The 21,011-nt window shown below is 51.3% G+C and overlaps 1 protein-coding gene across 1 annotated transcript in view; it reads right to left on the reverse strand.

The window, feature by feature from the left end:
* Positions 1–1,380: 1,380 nt before the first annotated feature.
* The window catches only part of LOC125958040 (uncharacterized), a 49,885-nt gene continuing 30,254 nt past the window's right edge, over positions 1,381–21,011 (reverse strand). The window contains exons 3-7 of the mRNA XM_049691139.1: positions 7,987–8,105; positions 6,558–6,692; positions 5,728–6,483; positions 4,776–5,663; positions 1,381–4,706 (exon numbers count right to left, since the gene is read on the reverse strand). Coding sequence (XP_049547096.1) covers positions 4,335–4,706; positions 4,776–5,663; positions 5,728–6,483; positions 6,558–6,692; positions 7,987–8,105 — 2,270 coding nt within the window. The 3' untranslated portion in view covers positions 1,381–4,334. The remainder of the gene's footprint in view (positions 4,707–4,775; positions 5,664–5,727; positions 6,484–6,557; positions 6,693–7,986; positions 8,106–21,011) is intronic.

Here is a 21,011-nt window from a genome sequence, read left to right on the forward strand (position 1 = left end):
CAGCGACGTCAGTGGAACAGTAGAGCAGTGGAACACACTGGCCTGGCTGGGGCTCATGTGAACCGAGTAGTAGCTACTAGTGCCTTTCAATCGGCAGGAAACCAACTCTGAAATTCATGAAACGATGCAAAGGTGAGACCTCGATCTAGCAGAGGAACGATTATTGCTTTATCCTTGAAGTTTTATGCACCATACCGATGAGACACGTTATAAGGATGTTCCTTGGAGTATTTTGGGAGTAACAGTATGGTTCAACGTCCAATGTAGCTCAACTTTTTCGATTAAATATACCAGTACAACCCTTGATTCAAAAAACTATTCCTTATTGATCTTTTAAACCCAATTCGCAGTTCCAAAAAAAATATTTAGTGTGCGAATGCCAGAAACCGGCAGCATATCGGCTCGGCGCCCTTGCAGACAATGCTGAACATAGCAACGGCTCGCATGCCACACCGTAAACATAGCTTGCACGCAATAATGGCTAGCTGCATGCAAGCCGTAGCACAGTAGTATACTAAACGCGTCTGTGCTACAACGCGTTTAGATCGAAGTAAGCATTGCTTTGAAATGTTTGAGAAAATGTTTTGAGAATTCTGTTGATCTAGGCGGCATTGGAGCAATCTAAGCAACGCTGGCGGTTTAATTTGATGTAAAGGAACAGTTTGTGTTAACTAGTGCGAACGTACGCACAGCAATTCTGTGGTTTCTAACAAAATCAGTCCAGATGCCGAGTGTTTATTCATTATTTTCAAAAGTGCAAAAGTATTTATCAATCTTTAGATATCAGAAAGTAAATTAGATTTTTCATATGTGATGGCAGTGTCATTGAAAAGTGTGATGGAGTTGTTTGTCAAAAAAGTGAAACCATTTTAGGCAGGCCATATAAATTGAAAGAGAAGCTTAATCGAGATGGAACTGCGGTATCGACATTGACGCAAAAATTTGCTGAATACCGAACACGAGCGGCGGAAGGATCCTACATGGCAGGCCAACGTCACTCGTTGGTTGTAGCGCCTGATAAGTAAGCAAGTAAGTCCATGTGGTCATCAAATTATTACATACACACACACACACACCACTCAAACCTGTTTTGCGAGTTACATTGGAAAAAATGGATCATTTTATTTATTATAGTTTGAAGATCTATCAAATGATTTTCATGCCGACACATGTTGATACGCGCGAGGAAAGAAATGTTTTGTTTTGTGTGTTTTTTTGTTTTTCCTCCCCTTGCCATTCGCGCCATGCCGTCTCTCCTGTGTCCTAGCCTATCGCTAAAGTGCATTCGCGCATCGCGCCCATCGCGCGGCCAGCCTTTTTCCCTCGGGCGTACCTGTTGTGCTGCTGTCTGGCTGGCGGGATCGCTTTTTGGCTATTACCATCGCCCACCCACCCCACCCGAAATCCTCGATGCAAGTAGAGTGTGTCTGATAGGTATAGGGCTTTGTACAAAATCGAATCGAACCGGAACGGAACCGCTTCGCAGTCCCGGTGACGACCTCGTTGTCTATAATACCTACGCATTATGGCTGTTTGTCGATCCCTGTTCGACTACCTTTGCTAACCTGCCGCTGGCCGGGATGCATGAGAGAGGGAAAACTTTTGATATACACGCGCACACAGTGCCCCCCTCCCCCACCGCAGTAGGAGTGGTCAGCACATAACTTACGCTAATACTATGTGACACTTCAAATTGGCATCTCTAGCCTTCTCGCCTACTGCGGTTTCCTAATACTCGCGAGGAACAGTCCACGAGTGTGTGTCACCGAGCGAAGTCGCTAGTGTAGTTTTGTTTTATGTGTGCACGTGTACGTGTGCCCTGCGCTAGCGTGAAGTTCCACAAATACCTAGATACTAGTGTTACGTCCCACGAATTGAATTGTCTATCTTTCTAGCCTATGGCTCGCTAGCGGGGGGTGGTTTCCAGATACCAAAAACATGTGCCGCTCTGTTCTGACCATTGACCTTACTTACAGTTCATTGCAAATGCCAGCTAGTTGGTTGGTAATTCTACAATCACATAAACGAACGGAAACACACTTCTGGATCAGTTTCGGATTTTCGGATAATCTACTACGATGAGGATGTTCATCCCAGTTTCTATTCTATTTACCTATTAACTTCAAGCCATTCCGGGTAACCAAACAATGTGGAACCCCTACTGGGAGGGTGTGGGAGTTAGAATGAAACGAAACTCATGACAAATTTGATTCGGCTGATTGTTTGGAGCATGACTTAGGCTACGTCCGTATGTCCCTTTCTGCCTTCGTGCAGCATTCGTGCGTGCATCCTTCGCGCGGCGTGATTCTTCTTTGACATCTATGGCTACACCGAGAGAAGAAGTGATCTTATGAAGCAAATCCCTTTCTGGTAGCGCTGAGTGGCTTGAATGATTGTTCAGGAATCGGAGAGTAGCACTCTTCCGTTTGAGAAAACCGTTGTTTGCGTTGCACTGTACGTTTGTTTTGTTTTGTTTCGTTTGTTTCGTTTGGTCACCATTTGGAAGATTGTCCTCACATTCTCACAGCATCGCTCTCCATCTTTTCCCCCAATCTGTTCTTTCTTCATGCATTTCTTCACATTCTCATTCTCAACACACCTCGATTAACTCTAATGACTGTCCAGGAACTGGTTGGAACTGTGGCTTCATTTGCACCATATTTTCGGTAGTTTGTGCGTGAGTAATGTGGTTTCGCTTTAACCGCTTCCTAGCTTATGCTCATGCACTTGGTGTGGTATTTTTTTGTTTGTGTGATGCTGTATCTAACATTAGTCAAACCCGCGAGTAGTACAACTAGGAAGTGGATTACAATTTGGAAGGTAGAAAAAGTAGAAAAGGAGAAAATCGGAAAGATGGTAGGTGCACGTGGAAAATTGGAGAAAAGATGCTCAGAAACGTTCGATATATATGGGTCGAAGGCGCATATACAAGCGAAATAGAGAAAGAGAGAGAGGAGAACAATTTGAGACAGTAAACAGGAAATAGGTGAAGAGCGTTACAGACGATTACACGGTACTGGTACTTCGCGATAATAATAGCTTAGTTCTGATAGCCCGGAAGTGCCCGGTAGTAGGCGAATTGGTTGGTTACATACGTGTTCGCTAAGCAGGATAAGTGTAACCCTACATCGAGATAAATGTAGACTCTCGGTAGATGTAAGAGGATAAGAGGTGGAAACGGGGAAGCAGAAAACGGTGTCATAGAGTGGAAGAAGAGAGAAAAAACGTTTAATATGTTTGCTTAATCATTTATTTCCTTCCGCGCTGCCCCCCGCGTGCGCATTTGTTGGCGGTCCCGCGGAACGGCGGATGATGATGGCCTCTCTATACCAAGTGCCCGAGGCGGCCAAAAAGCGATACAAATTGTACGTTCTAGGAAGGAGAAAACCGGATGGGAAAACGTTGTAAAGTGTGTGTGTGTGTGTTCACAATAGACAGAAGGAAGGAAAAGGTGGCTAGAGAGTTGTTGGTTTCGAAAAGAGGGAGATCATTGCATTGCGCATTGAATGCAACGGTTCCGTGAAAAGACTTGAGTTGAGGTTAAAAAAACCCGAGCGGACATTCCGTTGGATCGTTGGTTTTTGAGTGAAGATGATGATGGTGTTGGAAAAAAGTCATTTGGCGTTTTGGAATATTACAATCATTAAAGCTTGATTTGCTTAACGGATATTAACAGGATATACTGGACACCCGGTGTCCATCGCTCGCTCGCTCGCATCAAATCGTGCGCCGCCTCACCGCCCCCCAAATCACAATCACATTCTCAACCCCTTCAAAAATCTGAAATGCATCTGGACATCACCCTGGGTCCCGGAGTCTTGTACTTGTATGCGGGGTACACTTTCCACAACAAAACACACAAACAAACCTTCAACATTCACACACACACACACACACACACACATGCACATACACAATCTCTTATCATCATCATCACATCAACAAGAAGCCATTGAGAATACCGCGCGTATCCTCTCTACCTTCGTCACCGCCTAACGTCTGACGTTTGACTGACTATTGATCCATCGGTTGCGTTTCGATTGAGTTAGGATTAAGATAGATTATTACATAATATAGCGCCAAGGCTCTGCACGGCGGCGGCGGCGGCTCTTGCTACTGCTGTAGCATACAAAGAAGGGAGAGGCGATGATGACTGCCGGCCGGATGATGACTGCGCGCTACACACCGCCGGAAGAAGGGTGCGGGAGTTGTGCAGCGCCCGAGGAGGGGCGGGATGCAGTATCGATCGATGAGATCTGGCCGTTGCCACCGTTTGCGGGAGTGATGGATGTACCGGAAAAAGGGGGACCTGGCTATGAGCTGGGTGTTCTCTTCTACAGCAGGTACTCGTCCGCGGCCGAGCTCAAAGGATGGTGGTGGTGATGATGATGATGATGGTGATGATGATGATGGTGGTGATGATGATGGTGATGCAGGTGGTGGTGGTGCGGGTTCGGCAAGATCTCTCGCCTCTCGGCATCGTGGTGATTATGAACGCTTGAGGTAGTTCTTTCGCGCAGGCAACAGTCAAGCGCCTGGCACTGTTGCGTCGATGATAGTCCTTCACAGCAGGCGGTCGTACCGGCGCTCGTTGCCATCGCGACGCACACCGAACGCTGGCGCTTCTGTTGGGCCGACTCCAGGTTCAGCGTTTTGTCGATGGCACGCAACCGCTTCTCGAGGCTCGTGGTCGAGAGGATATCAACCTGCAAAAAAAGCCAGAAGAATGACGTCACTTCGTCGTTCCCGAACGTTCGCGTTAGCGGATTGCTTACCTTGAGCTTATCGTTGAGGGGTAGTATGGCGATAATCCACCAGGCCCACGCCGGCCCATCGGCCACATCCTCCCAGTTATCCTCCAGGTCCGGCATTTTGCCGAAGCTTTTGAAGATCTCGCACCGGATCGTCTCCGGTAGGCTCTGGTGCCAACCGATCGCCTTCAGCAGCACCTTCTCGTGTAGCTCCCGTACCGATTGGAGCCGCTCTTCCGCCTCACCATCCTCCGTGACGACGCCGAGCTTTTCGTCCTCAAAGAACTCCACGTTGGCCGTATCGTAGCCGTCCTTCTCGTGACGTGCGACGACGCGAAACCGTCGACCGCCGACGGTCGAAAGGATGGAGCAACCATCACCGAGCTGCACACAGTCCCGTATGTCCAGCATTGTCCCATATTCGACGTACCGCTGGCGACTGTTGACCGTCGGCAGTGCGATCCCGAACTGTCGTTCGCCACTTTCGATCGCCCGTCGTACCATCAACCGGTAACGCTGTTCGTAGACGAACAGTGGGCACGGGACCGAGGGAAAGGCCGTGGTACAGATGAAGACCGGTACGGTCGGTTCACGGTCCTGTTCCTGCTGCTGGCGCCGCTCGTACGCCTCCGGGATGAAGCGCTGCATGGCGAGATCGACGAAGCGCGTCATTTTCCGCTTCGCCAGTGAGATCAGATTTGCCGAGGTCGAGGTGCCGATAGCGTTGCCGGTGGCGGCACCCGCGTTTATCCCTCGTGCCGCATCACTACCACCGGTAGTCGTGGTGGTGCTCCCTTGGTGCTGATGGGCGCCCGAACCCGTACTGAGATGATGATGCCGGAACTGCTCGACCAGCGGTGCCATACAGAGCGGACAGGAGGAAGAGTAGTCCATACAGCGATCGAGACAAACCTGTCGTGGAATAAGGCGAGCGGTTAGTAGCAGTCTCAGTCAATGACTACATTGAAACACTTACCCAGCAGTAGGTGTGACCGCACGGTGTCACTACCGGACGCCAGAGCATCCGGCCACACAGCACGCAGTCAAAGTCGGAGGGTTCGATCAGGGTTGGGTTGACCGGTAACCGGACCGGTGTCATATCACCCCACCGTATCGCCTCCAGCTCGCAATCGATACGATCCAGCAGCGAGCGCAACCTCTTCTGGCCGTTCGCCTGGATGGGAATGTCATGCTGGCGGTCCTCGTCCACCTGCTGATGATACCGATGGTCCCGCAGGTGCTGCTCATCTCCCGCTACTCGCAGTCCTTCAGTCTCGGGCTGCTGCTGCTGCTGCTCGAGGCTCGCGCAATGGCCACTTGCCAGTGACTCGTTAACACGGCCACCAACGTCCGCCCCTTTCCTACGCCTCCGATGGTGACTCCGGTGTTGCCGTTGATGGTACCGTCGTGTCGGTGGTTCTTCTACCTCGCAGAACGGATCGTCCATGTACTCGAACAGAACCGGGCTGAGGTAGTCCTCGTCACCGACGTCACCGTAATCGGAATGATCCCCGTCGAAGTCAACCTGACGCAGAGTGACGAATTGTTTCTTCGCTTTGCGGCGTTGCGGTGCGAGCAGTGGCCGGTGATGGCGCCGCTTCCGGCAACCCGCCATCAGCTCGTAGGAACTGTCAAAGATGATCGTGGCGAGCGGATCGACCGGTGGTGGTGGTGGTGGGCTTCTGATTCTGGTCGCAGATCTCTCGGAGGGTGCAAACAGTTGCTGAAGATCCTGCGGGGAAAAAGGGGATGTTTAGTGGTGTGCGCTTTTTGGGGGGGTCGAGCCCTCTTTGAGTGTATGCTTACTTGTAGTAGCTCCGATTTGAGCTCATCCGGTACACCGACCGAGTGGCGATCGAGGAACAGTGAGAGACAGCGTGCCACGATCGCATCCTCGTGACGTTGCAGAGCGGATAACGATAGTGCCCTGCAGTGGTAGGCCTGAAATGGATGAAAGCAGCGTTTAGTATTCTTCTCTAGGGTGTGTGTGTGTGCGTGTGTGTTTAATGTGTATTGAACTAGAGCGCCACGTGTCGATGGCGATCAACAAATCAAAGCGAAATGACCCCGTTTGCTACTAGCGAAAACAAGGTTAAGCGCTGCCTGGCTGGTCTCGAGTTTGAATCTCGTTTTGCATACTCCCCATCTCAAGCATCTCATCGAATGGACTGCATAAGCAATCAATTCGCCGTGCAACAGATGACGACGATGGTGCGTGTGCGTCACGGAAACGGAGACCGAGCATGCCTTAGGGTCGGCACCAGCTACCGATGTTGTTCTTCGGTGTTTTCCGCTCCGCTCGAACCTCGAAACCAATCCGTGGCACGTGCTTTGCCGGTCACATGCATTCCAAAAAAGGCCGGAGCGACCCGAAACGAGGGAGTGGGGAAAGCTTGGTTTTGCATTGTCCATTGCTTGCTTGCTTGCATCATTGCCGTTCTGCTGGCTACGTAATCCAACAATTCCAGCGCCCGGTCGGTACCACTTCCTCCCAAGAACGTGCCCAAAAGTACCTCCGTAACACGAGACTCCATCGATTTCGTGTCGCTGATTTCGACGTTTGGAGCGGAGGGGGTCATTACCTAACGCATTCTCGTGCTGGGGCTCGGCTCAATCGCGGAAGCCTAAAATTAGCCCCATCTTTGTACGCACGTGTTGGGGGAGGTGGTTGGTTCTGGTTGGGAGTGGGGATACCGTGCGATCACTCACAGCGGATAGGAGGGCGCTATAGGGCCCAGCAGCAGTAGTATCTCAGCACTCGTTACGCTGCATCAATATTAAATTACCGGCACACGATTTTTGAACCACGCGTTATGTCACCGGGACCGGGCCGAGCAGGGGGCGAGGGCGTCTTTACTCCTCGCCGGAAGTGTCGGAGTGGCGGACGGGAGGTCATCCGCGGCATGTGCCAGTACCGGCACATGCCGCTCGAGGCGGCGGCAAAGCAAAAAAAATGCAACAACAACAAAAAACAACACCCAAACCCCGGACGAGCGCTTGGGCTTCACGAAAACGTGGCACTACGAAACGAGCACTCGTGTGACCATCGTACCGTGGTGTGTGTGTGTGCGCGAGAGAGCTGTGAAAATGGGTTTTTCCGATTTCAAAGTTACATCAGCCTCAGCAGCAGCAGCAGCACGACACGTCACGTTTTTCGTTGGCGACGGCCTTGATTCCGTTCCGAGAGGAAGATGATGATGATGATGATGATGATGTCGAATGCGCGTTCGCTTACCTTATGCGACAGGGGATGGCATTTGATGGCACTGTCCGCGTCGGCCAGCGCACTCTGGTAGTGCTGCAGACGATAGAGAACCTCCGACCGCAGCTGCAGCCCCTTGGTGCTGTTGGGTGCTGAAAGGAGATAAAAAGCAGGGAGCAAAAAAAGGAAGTTGGTTAGTGACGGTGTTGTTGGTAAGGGTTTGTTTGCTGGCGCGCGAGACATTACAGAGCTCAGCGTGGCTTAGACGCTGTAAGGTTGGAAGGTAAACATTGCCCTCAACTACAGTACACCGTCGGTAATTAGCTCGACTCTAACGCAACAGGCGATAGAGGGGATGTCGGACAATAGCATTTGCTATGAATGACCTCCTGGTCCGGGTGGCTCGTTGGCATTAACAACTTTATATCCTTTTTGGTGTTTAATATCCACAACATACACGAAAGCTAATTGTGACATCGTACTATTACAAAGTAGGATAGCAGTAGGTCCTTGATTTCCCTTGAATATCCTCAGAAATTATAATAACACACGCGAGAAAAGGTCTGACCTGAAGTCTACTACCTTGTAAATGCGACGCTAGGTTTTCCTCACACAAAGCACTTTATGTTGCAGCAAACAATCAATCGTTACTTGGAGCAAAGTAACCCATAACTCCTTGCGCAATACAACACTGGGGACGACGAGCAACAAACAAAGAACATGCTCATACGAGTTTTTTCTATATTTGTTTGTGTATGCGTGTGCGCCAGAAGGTAACTAGGCCATACTCCTTACGGTCCTTAGTTCTACTACTTGGTAGCCCGGGAATGCGTGCGTGTTTATCAACATTCATGGAGAGCCCATGGCCGGTCCATTAGCCCAAGGACCCACTCTCTCTCCCTCGTAGGCAAGGTATGCTCGTTCGTCGCTCTTCCGGCTATGTGTGGTCGGGCCATGATTTGTTGCTAGGATTCGCGCACCCCATCCGGGCCGGGGTTCGATCGATGCGGTGGTTCCCACTCAACCCCAGCCACTCCGTGACCTGTTGCACGTCGTGATGGTGACGTTTCGTTTCGTCGGTTTCTTCCTTTCGCTACCTTCCCTTCACCTTGCGCTGGTACCGTGTGACCGTCGCCGGTATGGCGTGCGCGCGGCATCCGATAGCAATCAATGATGGATGGAGTTTTAATAGACGGTGTACGGTACGGGACCGGTACCGGCATGCTGTTTGCATGCTACTGCCCTGGTTCGACCCGTGTTAGGGCTCCACTTTGATGCCTCTTCAAAGATGTGAACCGGGTGAGGTGAGAAAACGAACAGATGATCCACCAAGGGCACAACGGTGCTTGCGTGTGTGTGTGTGTGTGTGTGTGTGTGTGTGTGTGTGTGTGTGTGTGTGTGTGTGTGTGTTTGTCTTAGTGTCAATAAGCGGATGTAAATTGGGGACAATCCTGCAGCGCGAGCCGTCTACTCTCGAGGGTTAAGAGTTGACACCGATGACATTGGCTGAAGGTTAGAGAGGGTTTCACCCTCTACAGTGGATACTGATAGCCGAAAGGTCTGGTAAAATTTTCCCTTTTCACCAGCACCATCTCATCAATCTCACCCTCGTCGTCAGCTCATGCAACGAGTCGAATGTCGCAGAAATTCGCAAACTCATCGTGTCATCGAACGATAAGGCCTTGAGGCGTAAGGGTGAGCAAAGGGATCCAGAAGGCAGTGGAGAAGCATTGTGTGATACGAAGCTATGGACAGAATATCTAAGCAAACACACACATACACGGTTACATGGAAAGGATAAACGTCGGTCGCGACCATCCTCGAGCAGGGGGGAAGCAAAAGGGTCGCCACATCAATCAACAAGTGGCATCCAACCTCAACCCTCCCCCCAAGAGGGTGGGTGAGCGAGGGTGAAGGGTGAACAAAGTGTCACAGCTGACGGGTACCCACGGGAATGATACCATCGCTCCATTTCCCACGGCAGACCCTGGAGTGTCCATTCGATACAAGACCTTCTCTTCCGCTCGAGGCGTGATGGCTTGATGGCATGTGTACCTTTCTAGGTCAGTATGACCTGTTGAGACTTTTCCATCAACGGTGGAAAGTTGGAAAGACCAACGGCGCCGGCAGTAGCCGCAGCAGCAGCAGCAGCTGGAGGTGAAGGAACTGGAACTAGTAGCTTCATCAACAACTGAGGAGCTAGTGGTACTAGTAGCAGTGGCAGATAACGGTGTGTGTGTGACTGGCCCGCTAGTCCGCTAGTTTGATTCCACTCTGGTTACTACCGGAACGTCCGGGTTTAGTTCCTTGCCCAGTTCCGATAGGCGTCCATTGACCCGGCGCGATCGCGAGCTTGATGATCGTGAGCCGCGAGATCTGACACCTTCACGTTTGAGGCGGTCCTTCACTTCGCAGGCATTCCCCCGCGGTCCGCGCAATGGCGTTGCGCTAATCGAATCGTGTGCTCGTGAGCTCATCATCAGATCTCCGTCAGCCACACGGTGCCACGGTAGTGATAAGGAACTCTCACCTTCCTCTCGAAACCCCTCCGGCTCTGGCTCCGTCGCGCGGTGTGATAACGAAAGACAGTGGTGGCTGTACTGTACGGTGCTGTGCGCTTTAGCCACGCCACGGTGTGGCCCATCCGTTCATGATGCAGTCTAAGCAGCTAGCGCTGCGATAGCTATCAGTGACTCATTCATTCAGCAAGATTCTGAAGCTTCGTTGGGCTAGGTTAGGTACACGATACCACCGGAACGGCTTCAGACTTAACCGGACGAATTCCTTTTTGGGCTGACAGTCCGCTTACTTGGTCAGTTGAAGCGGTACTCGTATCGGACCTCACCAGACTGCACAGGTCACCAGGATTAGTAGTCCGTAAGTTGGTGGACGACCGCGATATTATGCGTCCACAACAATCAAGTCTAATCTCAGGCCCCGAATTCCGAGAACACAATCGGCGTTCCCGGGCGCACGCTCGGTGGTAATTGAATGCAGCACTCCGCTCGCACTGCCTACACTTATCGGAGCGCCCGGACTGAGCGCCAACAGCGTAAACATGTTACGCCCTCGAGCTGCAGCTGCACCAGTCACCGCGGGCCTCCGTAAGCTGATAACATAGGAGCGCGGGCGTTGCAAGGCCTCGGGTCGGTCCGTCGTCTCGGTATAAGCTTAAATTGTTTTGTAAGCAGATTAAGCGGCCACGAAACGCTCGCTATTGTGCTCCGGTTACTCATGTGCCGGTGTGCCATGACACAGGCAGCAACTGGACGAAAGGCCTCTTTGGACGTCCCACTACACCTCTACGATACACTAAATCTTGATGCATTGGTTTTAGGTTAATATAACGTCCGGATTTTTAGGGTGGAAGATATTCATAACGTGAAGCGAAGTGAGACGACATTTGATAAATGTTCTCACCTTCCTAATCCCGGACCAACTACGACACCCGGTGTTTCGGTAATATATGATGTTGGTGGCCCTCGTTTCTACTGCGACGTCGGGCCCCCCCCCAAAATTGGCGTGTACTTCGTGCGTTGAATACGAAATACTGAGCCCGTAGCCCTAGCAATGAACGATAATTTATCGCCTCCGTAGCATGTCTCTTTGTAACGTCACCGCGCAACGCAGGCCCAGGAACGTAAAAGTGGAACGAAACGTCTTCGTTCCTTCGGACCTGCCACCGAGAGGTCAATTGACGCGTCGGCCAGACGTGAGCCTCCCCAGGAAGGAAGTGAGAATCACTCAAAGCGACTTCTTCTAAGGCCCGTTCACCGTTCCTTGTTAGAAAACACTGCATCCATTCTCATTTCCGGCTCATCCGGACATCTCGGTACGCTCCCGTTCGTCCACCGTTCGTTCCACGCGGTCCAGGGTCCAGGCTGTAAACAAGCGTCGCCTTACATACGCCATCCACCAGCAGACCAATTGAGACGTGTAATGGTGAAGCCATAGAGAAGCAAAGGAACGTCCTGGGCAGGCGCCGTTGGACGGATATTTTCCGAGGCTCTTTGTTTTCCACGTTCTTCGGCCCTAATTCTGGACCATCTTGCTTCCCATTACCGGTACATGCTTTGTGCAGGAGCCATACCAGGGACCGAAAGCACCCCCGCAAGGAGAGCACGAGATTAGCGGAAGCGGTGCTTACGAAGTGCGAGAGTGCGCCACAACCACAACCACCAACACCACCACCACAGAGGCCACAAATTGATGCTGACAGATACATAAAAAGCATGTCCGTGTACGGAGCGATCTCGGAGTGTCCCGGGCTGGTTCGGAAAGTGAACGGAAATTCAATTTCCTTCGGCTCTCGTCCTGGCCATTTACGGGCACGGACCGGGGAGAGAAGTGCAACGGCACCGGCGTCCTCGCCACCTCGACGACGTCACCTACGTGTCGGACTTGCAGGCCTGCAAGGAGAAAGGAATTATTTTTGGAACCCCTTGGTGGTGCTTCTGTTAGAGGTCACAGCACAGCACAGCGCAGGAGAAGGTGAAGATGGGTAAGGCACGTGGCGTCCATTGGAATGACACACCGGATGGGTTGAGAGACAGCTTTCCGAACCGGGCGAGGATTGCGAAAGCGCTAATAAAAAAAAAAGACCCAATTTTCCCGTGAGATGAGAAACCCTTCGTCGACGACATTCGTTTATCTTCGAGGGCGCTCTTCCGGCGTTCGCCAGCACGCGTAGCCAATGACTCACTTCATTTCGCTAGACAAAGGCGGCGTCCATTCTCAATCCTGCATTACATTCTACCTATAACCGCGTGGCCTTTTGCCAGACAAACAATATACTGCCCTACCAGGAAGTGCCTCTAAGGGTCTCTATTACGTCGTCAATCGAGAACCCTTCATCGATTTGCTTGCAAACATTCTCCCCCGGACCTCTTTAAATGTCAACTGGCGCGTTTCTCATGGGACCGCACCGGCGCGAGGAACAAGGAAGCGAGAAGGCGAACAAAATATTACGAACGAATAGGGCGACCGCTAGGCTCGCCTGCTACAATGTTGCACAACGTCACCTCGCGCACCGGGAGGTGAAGTGGTTACCGTTATCTCTCTTACGTGTCGCTGGTGCTGGTCAAATTAGCATAAACTGGTTGAATAATGTAGCGCCACTTTGATGATGCTGGCTGGCTGGCTCTGGTTCTGCTGGTACTGCATCGATACGCGCATCGCTGACGTTCTAAGCTGTCAATGGAATGGAAAGTTTGTCCAGATGGTGCAGCACCGTTAATGCTAATTTTCGTCCGTGGCCCTCCACCGTACGTCAATGGGACGCCGTGGAATTCATTCTCAGGTTCTGGGCGTTGAAGCAGTGTTGCTCCTTTGTTGCGTTGCGCATCGCGACCAAGGAGCGACCGAAGAATGGGGTCACAGTCACGAGAAGTCATTCAACTGTCTAGCGGACCATGTTTGGGGCTCATCAGCAAGGCAAGCAAGCAAGCGAGCGAACGAACGAATGAGCGACCGAGCGACTGAGGTGGTAATCGCGTCTTTCTTTGTTGTCCAAATATAAACTCGTGAACGCCACCATTACCACCACCGACTCCAGGGCGGTCCCATACGCTACGGCGTGCAGTTGATAATCGAAATCTTGAAAACCAACACGACTTGGTTGGTTGGGTGTTGTTGTTGTCATCGTCCGCTGTCTGCCAAGCGATACTGATTCATCACACGCTCCCTCTGCCATGGACACACTACATCGCAGCTGACAAAATGTTACTGATAGTGGTGGTGGTGGTGGTGGTGGTGGTCGTGACGCGTATACGGTGGATAAGAGGCGGTGCAAAAGAAGAAAACGAATGTAAACAAACAGCATGACAAGTGCAAAAGTGCTTACCACTCGGTCCCGGCCCTTCCACCGACACAGGGGTGACCGCGGGGCGAGCGCCTGTTGTTGATCACCTGCCTTTTTTGCCAAGGGGGCCCGTTGTTCTGCTTCCTCTGCTACTGCTTCTGCTTCTGCTATCTACTTTCGCTTGCGCAAAGAACTGACGCCACTGACCTCAAAACAACACTCCCGTCGGTCGGTTGGTCCATTTGTCAGTTTGAGGGTTGAACAAAAACAGACAGGGTTGGTTTCATCCCTCTTGGTCTCGCTCTCTCTCTCTTCTGCTCTCTCCTTCTCTGTGCTGCTCTTTCCATCTTCAACACGACAACAAAGATGGAGCTAAATGGGATTTTTTAGCACGAGCAAACGGATGGGGCTTCTTGGGCTGCTTGTTGGTCAGCAGTAGGAGGAGTCTGAATGTGCTTAACACCAGACAGTTCATTGCTTTTGCGGCTGGCTTTTTTGTGCGATAACGCCCAAGGTCTACTTGGAATGGAGCTTTGTGGGTGAATGTGAGAGAGGATTTACTTGGAATCATTGAGAAGCTTCTCCTGATCATTCTTTCTGCGTTGCAGAATGAAAAAGATGGCAGCTAAAAGGATCAGCTCCTTTTCATTCGCCTCCTGAGCTGATGAAGACACTATTAACCAATAAACCCCAGGGTCATGACCCCCCCTTCGGCATAATGAAGCAGCGAGTAATTGACTTTCAAATACGGGGACACGGGCGGCTGGTGTGTGTGCGCCATCTGGAGTAAATCAGTGCCACGTCCCCGAAGGAGTAATGGATGTTGCCCGTGATTAAGCCATTCCAATCTCGTGTTGCATCTTTGCCGGCCACAATATTTCATTCCCTCATCAGCTCCCTCAGGAAGCTCTTTGAGGGGGGATGCTGGGTGCTAAATATGCGCATTAGCATAATTATTCATTAGGACAACGTCCCATCGCAACCGAGGACCATCGGACATTCGTTGTGTCCGAACCCCCGCCGGTGCACACATGAGAACCCGTGTCCGAAACTCGGTCCAGTCGAGTCACGATTGGTCAACTCCATCCCGGCTTTCAAGTGAACCTTCCGTCATAATGTCATCATCTTCGTCCTCCTAATCATCATTAGCATCATCCAGCCAGCCAGCTAGCCAGTCAGACATGTCAAAACCATGTGCCCGGCCAATCCTTTCGATGGGGGACGTCCTGTACACTGGCAACTGGTCGGTGCCATCAAGATATGACCACCCTCTGTGTCCCCAAGTGTCACTGTGTGCCGGCGGCGCTCGGCACTTTGCACGGCGAATGGATTAATGAAAATTTATAGCAAATTATGAGCAACACCGAGCACCGAAGCGCTACGGCTGAGTGCTTCTCCGGTTGCCGGTTCCGACGTTTTTGGCCGCGACAGGGACAAGGGAAACAAACCGAAAAAACGGCGAATCTGGTCCACGTCCATGAGCTCGCGATAGCTGCATTCACTCAGGCTAGATAATGATGATTATGATGAAGCGGAGTGACAGAAGATGAAGATTAGTGTGTGTGCGGAGGGGAGACGGGGCCGGGGTGTAATTGACATCGAAAGCGAAACAGCGAGAGCCATCTGGGGGCTTCGTATAATAGAATCGGTCGGATTTAATACGGGCTCCGCAACGAACCGGAAATCCCCAACTGGGAAATTACAGTCCCACTTCCTGCGACCGGATCCGAACCAGTGCTCCAGTGGATAACGGAAACAGAATATTCATTCCATGCGGGATAGATTAAATTACTGACCACACACATACTAACCCACACATACACACATATGGTAGCGTTAGTCTCCTGGGAGGGTCACGCCAACGGGTGCGATTGCTTTCGCACCCTCGCATCCCTTCAGACGACCATCGCCAGACATTCGCTGGTTGGCTGGCTGGCTGGCCGGCCGGCTTGCCGACTGACCGAAGACATAAATTACCGGATAAATATCAGATTGATAGAACACACCACGGGGACACACGTGATGGGAATAATAAATTTCGATACCACCGGATGGTCCGTCCGTCCGTAAAGTTCCGGACACGACGGATGTGGATCTGTCTCCGCGCGGCAGGAAGATGTTATTTGTCTTCCCTATTTGGCATTGGGACACATCGCCCCGGGTGACACCATGTGGATCGAAATTATTAGTGAGATTACCGGGGGAAGCAGTCGTGATCGTTGGTAGTATATTAACCACCCCCCCAAGGGCGAGGGTGAGTTGAACAACCGCCCCCTAATGCCGTTGTTTATGATGGTGTCGCAATATCAATACCGCGTTGTTCAATCGAAGGTTTAAGCTTCCTATTGAAGCCATTTCAGATAAATTTTATATGTGAACCCCTTCGCCATGGCTCGCATCATCGTAAATATCGAATGATCTCGTTTGCGATGGAGGCGCCTGGTACGAGTGGAAGGCTAGGCGCCTCCATCACTTAGTCCGTACAGCAGCAGCAGCAGCAGCAGCAAAATAAAAAACCGGCAAAAGAGCCACCAGGCCCTTGAACCATCACTTCCGCTGCTTAATTGCAACAGACTCGTGGGCAAGAAGCAAGAGGCAGGAGGAGGATGCTTCTTCAAATTTGCATACAATTACCTCGCTGTCGCTCTCACATAAGCACCCGGTTGGCTCTCTTCTTCTCTAAGCTTTTCTCCTTTTACTTCGTTATGCATTCACAATTAGGTATTCTCTTCTTACGCTTCTAGCGTCAAGCTAGTTTCTTTTCCGTTTTACTGCTGGCTCTATTATTATTGTCCATTTCCGTCCATGTTCCGGCATCTTCCGGCATGTTTAGGTGGCCGGAAAAGGGGGGGAGCGGGTCGCTCTCTTTCTTCTTCGTTCGGTAATTATTTAGCTTTTTATAGTAGTTCCTTTGTCCGTCCGGTTGGCTTGTTTTCTTCTTCAACGAGCGCTTGTTTCCGAGCGTTTGGTTCTCGCCGTTGCCCGGAAGCGACTGACCGGACTGGACAGCGCCGGCACCGGGACTGAACCGTGGCCGTACCTGCATGTCTTTCCTGCTGATGTCTATAATGCAGACGAATTGCAGCGCCGTGACAAGTACATTCATCTGGAACAAGCCGAATTTGCTATGTTATTTTTTTTTTTCAAGCAAAAACCGGAACCGGCGCAAAGGACACGCCATTCTGTTGTGCCTTTCGAGCAGGCCACGTTGCAGCACACCAACCGGCCGTTTGGCCAGCAGAAGATGCCCTCCCCCTGCTCCGAAAGAGCATGCATTTAATGGCTCGATGTTGTCATTAAATATTCATAAACTGCGAGCCAACATTCCCGTGCACCGCGGCCCCCAAAAAGGCATTCCCCGTTCCGCGACCGCGTAGAATGAGCATCGGTCAGAACGCGGCCCGGCCCGGCCCGCCGGCGGCTCATATATTTTTTGTCCCGTTGGCCAACGCTTTGAACGTGAAATTGAATTCGGTTTCCCCTCCGCACCGCGACCCTTTTGCTCTACCGAACTCAATCACAATTTGTCTCACCTCGCCGCGGTGCAGCCGAACTCCTGGCGTCTGGTGGCATCTAGTGGAGCATAAATTTCATTTTGCAATGTTCGCGCACCACCGACTGCCGACAGTCGGCACTCACTCCCCCCCTTGGGCACATCGCAATGGCGTAGCTCTTCCACCATTTCATCGCGCACACACATACACTCTGTGCTAAGAATTGATACGAAAACAACAACAACAGTAGCTCGTGGGGGGAGAAAAAAGTGAAACAAACAGAACAGCGGCGCAATCATGCACACAAACACAGTAATTGCATGGCTCGGTAGCTTCCGGTTCCCCCGGGGTACATCCAGATAGATGTTGCTGACTAGCACCAGTGTACCACCAGAGGTCCACCCACCCCACGTGGGGGAGAGAGTCACAACATACTAAATCACTGTCAGGGTGACGGTTAGCACGCTGGCTTAATTTCTCATTTCTCGTGTGGAAGCTCTTTTTGGTTTTTGGTGTGGAGAAGAAGAAGAAAAAACTGGTGGATAAAAACTGGTGAACATCCGGCGAATCCGGACAAATGCATGTGTTTGCAAATGATTGCGAACAAGCTTTGCTGCTGCGGTTGCTCAAAAAGAAAAAAAGAGTGATGCTCGAATCGAAAGCAATTAGTACGAAACAAAACTGCAGCATAAAAACGTGATATTGTGCAGCCGTTTAGGTTAGACAGGTCGTTCGCCGGCGATTGCGCATCATTGCGAAACAACACGTGCGAAAGCCATCAAAACCGGATGATGCCTGCGGACCACCGCAGAGGGCCACCATCACGATTGATTACCCCCAATGGGGGGCCCTCCGATAGATTGCAGTGTGCTGTTGTGTGCACCACAACCAAAACGCACACGGATGCTCGCACACAACACTCAGCTGACACCACAAGTTTTGCAAAGTTTTGGCAGCAGCAGCAGCAGCAGCATCAGCATCTCCTTGGCGCCGAGAATGGCGAAGCGAGTAAGAGGGCAATAAACAGCAGCATTCTGACCGCACCGGACATTCACCATGAGGAGGAGAATGATGCGGCGATGCAGAGAGGGCAGTGCTAGTGGCACACGTTGGGACCATAAATCTAGGCCAGTGGTAGGTCTCTCTCTCTCTAGGCTGCAGGTATTTATTTACACGGCATTACACGGTGCACTGGGTCGGGGCCTGTGTATATATATTGTCGGGATGATTTATGCGTACCGGCTATTAAAATGCAGATGATGCTCAAATCGACCGCCATTAGCAGCCACACAGAGTGATTATGTGTGTGTGCACGGCCATTTGTTCTCGAATGGTTATTGGCCAGAGGATAAAGTACACCAACCGGCAACCGGGGAGAGAGACTGTTGATGATGGTACAAGGGATTACATCGGATAGCCTCTAATTGAATTATCTACGATTGATCACCGATAATCCTGCAGCTTCTTGCGGGGCTTACCTGGACCGTACACACACGCACATACATGCACACATGCACACACACATTTACATTGAGAATGTCAGCGAGCGCAAGAACACAAAAGGCTTATCTTTGTGAGTATAGAGGATAAAAAAACAACAACAGAAGGATGAAATATGAGCTGCATAACCGTTGCTTTGTATTGAAGCCCGGTGGCTTCCTTCTAACTTGGCGCACGGACTTTTATGTTATGCCTTATTCTCCCGTCTCGTCTCGTTTGTCTTTACGCGCTCGCGAGGGGGGCGGTTCGCGGCCCACCGGGCAACATAAATCGTTCAACTGTCACGCGGTACGGGCGTACCCGTAAGGCCACAAAGTAATACAATGTGTTATGCCCCACGGGGGGAGAGGAGCATAACACATCCACGAGTGCGTATCCGTGTGTGCAAGCATTAGAGAGAAAGGGAGGCAGAGAAAATGCAGCATCGAAAACAAAACCGCACAAATGTCTGAATGCTGCACACATTGTGGAGTGAGTAGCGAGCGTAACCGAGTGCCCCGAGTGAGCTTGGCACACAATGCACGGCGCCATAACTCAACTCGACGACATGACATGGTGGTTCCGGTTTGGTTGCCCGAACCAGCCAATACCATCATCATCGTCTTCATTTACCAAAAACCCGGCACCGGACGCCACCGTTGGCTGCTCGAGACGGAACTCATTACCGGAAACGAGCGCGTGCTCTTGAGATGCTAGCCGGTCCGCGGGGTCCAGGCAGTGTGCCAATTTCAACACGCGGCACACCACCATCGCTGGTACGGGAATGGCCGGAAGCTAATGAATCTATGACCGGCTGCCCGGCTTACACCTTCCATTTAAAGGGGTGCATTACTTATCGAAGCTGCCAGCTCCAGCCAGACTCAACTGTTTCAACTCAGCAGATTGTTGAATGGCAAGTCAAAGTTAAGACCCGCGTAACAGCTTCCCTCTCAGGACGAGGACGCACCGGTACCGGGAATGATGTTTTAATTACTCTACTGGATAAAACGATCGATAAAACGGGTCCGCCGGAAGACGGGAAGGTAAATGGAGCGTTTACCTGTTAACTGTACGAACGGGGGAACCCCCCTGCAGCGATGCGATACCGAAGAGGGAAGTGAAGCAGTGAAACGCTGAATGGCGGTGAAAGGTTAAAACAATATTCTCCTCGCCGTCGCACGGTATGGAGCACCATGGATGGCACCTGATGCTAATAGTCACCCCCTCCATCTCGGGCTCGTTGCTGTTCGAAAAGGTCTCAGCATGTCCAGGGCACCGATGGACTCCATTGACATCGTGGCCCTCGACAAAGAGCGAGAGAGAACCTCTTTTAAACCGAGCCCGAACCCGGGGACACCATTTCCATGCAAATAGCTGTTGCATGTTCGGCCCGGGAGGACGTCCGGCGATGTGCAACGGCACCGGACCGGCTGGAACGATCTGGTCATCGACGAACGTCATCCACGGCGACGTCCCTGGCGAAGGCGAGAGAGAGAGAGAGAGAGAGAGCGTCCCGATGGTTCCGTATAAATCAAATAGAAAACGCGCAAAAGGCGTGACAGGACTGGACGGGGCTGGGTAGGACAAGAAGACATCCTATTAATGCCCGGAGACCCCGATGATGACAGGGCCTTTCGGAAATCGATCGTCCGCTCGCTTGCAGATGGGTTTCGGTTAAGAGGAGGCGGCTCCGATGGCTTCCATTTATCATCGTGGAACGTGGATCCATTTTCCACCGCAGGTGTTGCGAGTGGCTTGGTGGCAGTGCCATGTGCATATGCGTAGCTGGTACCCTGGTCCCGGCCATGACTGACGGCCAAATACCGCAACAAAACCGCTGGCCTCCGCTTCCGGTGGACCGATAAATGATGTTGGGCGGACCTATTTATAGATGATGCGTTGGGATGCGTCCATCCCTTCCGAGGTGTTCACCGGCCTGGTGCACACCAGCACGCAGTTATGAATGCCAAGCGCTCCAGGCATGCTGGAAGGAATGTTGAACGGCGCTCTAATGGAAACCGAACAGTATTCAGGAGAATTGGGTTGCCATAAATTGATTTTAACATCGAGGATATTTTGCCCCCCCCAAAAAGCAACTACAAGGCGAACGGACTTTATAGCAATAGCGCCGTGAAGTCACTTTTTGGAAGCACAGAACAGCATTGTCTGCGCCGGTCACAAAGCGACGCCAATCAATGCTCAATTTTCCACGAATGAAAATGGCGTGAAAATTTAATTGATCTAATTTCAAAAGGAGAACTAAGCCGCTTTGCATTTGAAAGTAC

The sequence above is a fragment of the Anopheles darlingi genome, chromosome 3 (assembly GCF_943734745.1).
Source record: "Anopheles darlingi chromosome 3, idAnoDarlMG_H_01, whole genome shotgun sequence".
Taxonomy (NCBI): Eukaryota; Metazoa; Arthropoda; class Insecta; order Diptera; family Culicidae; genus Anopheles; species Anopheles darlingi.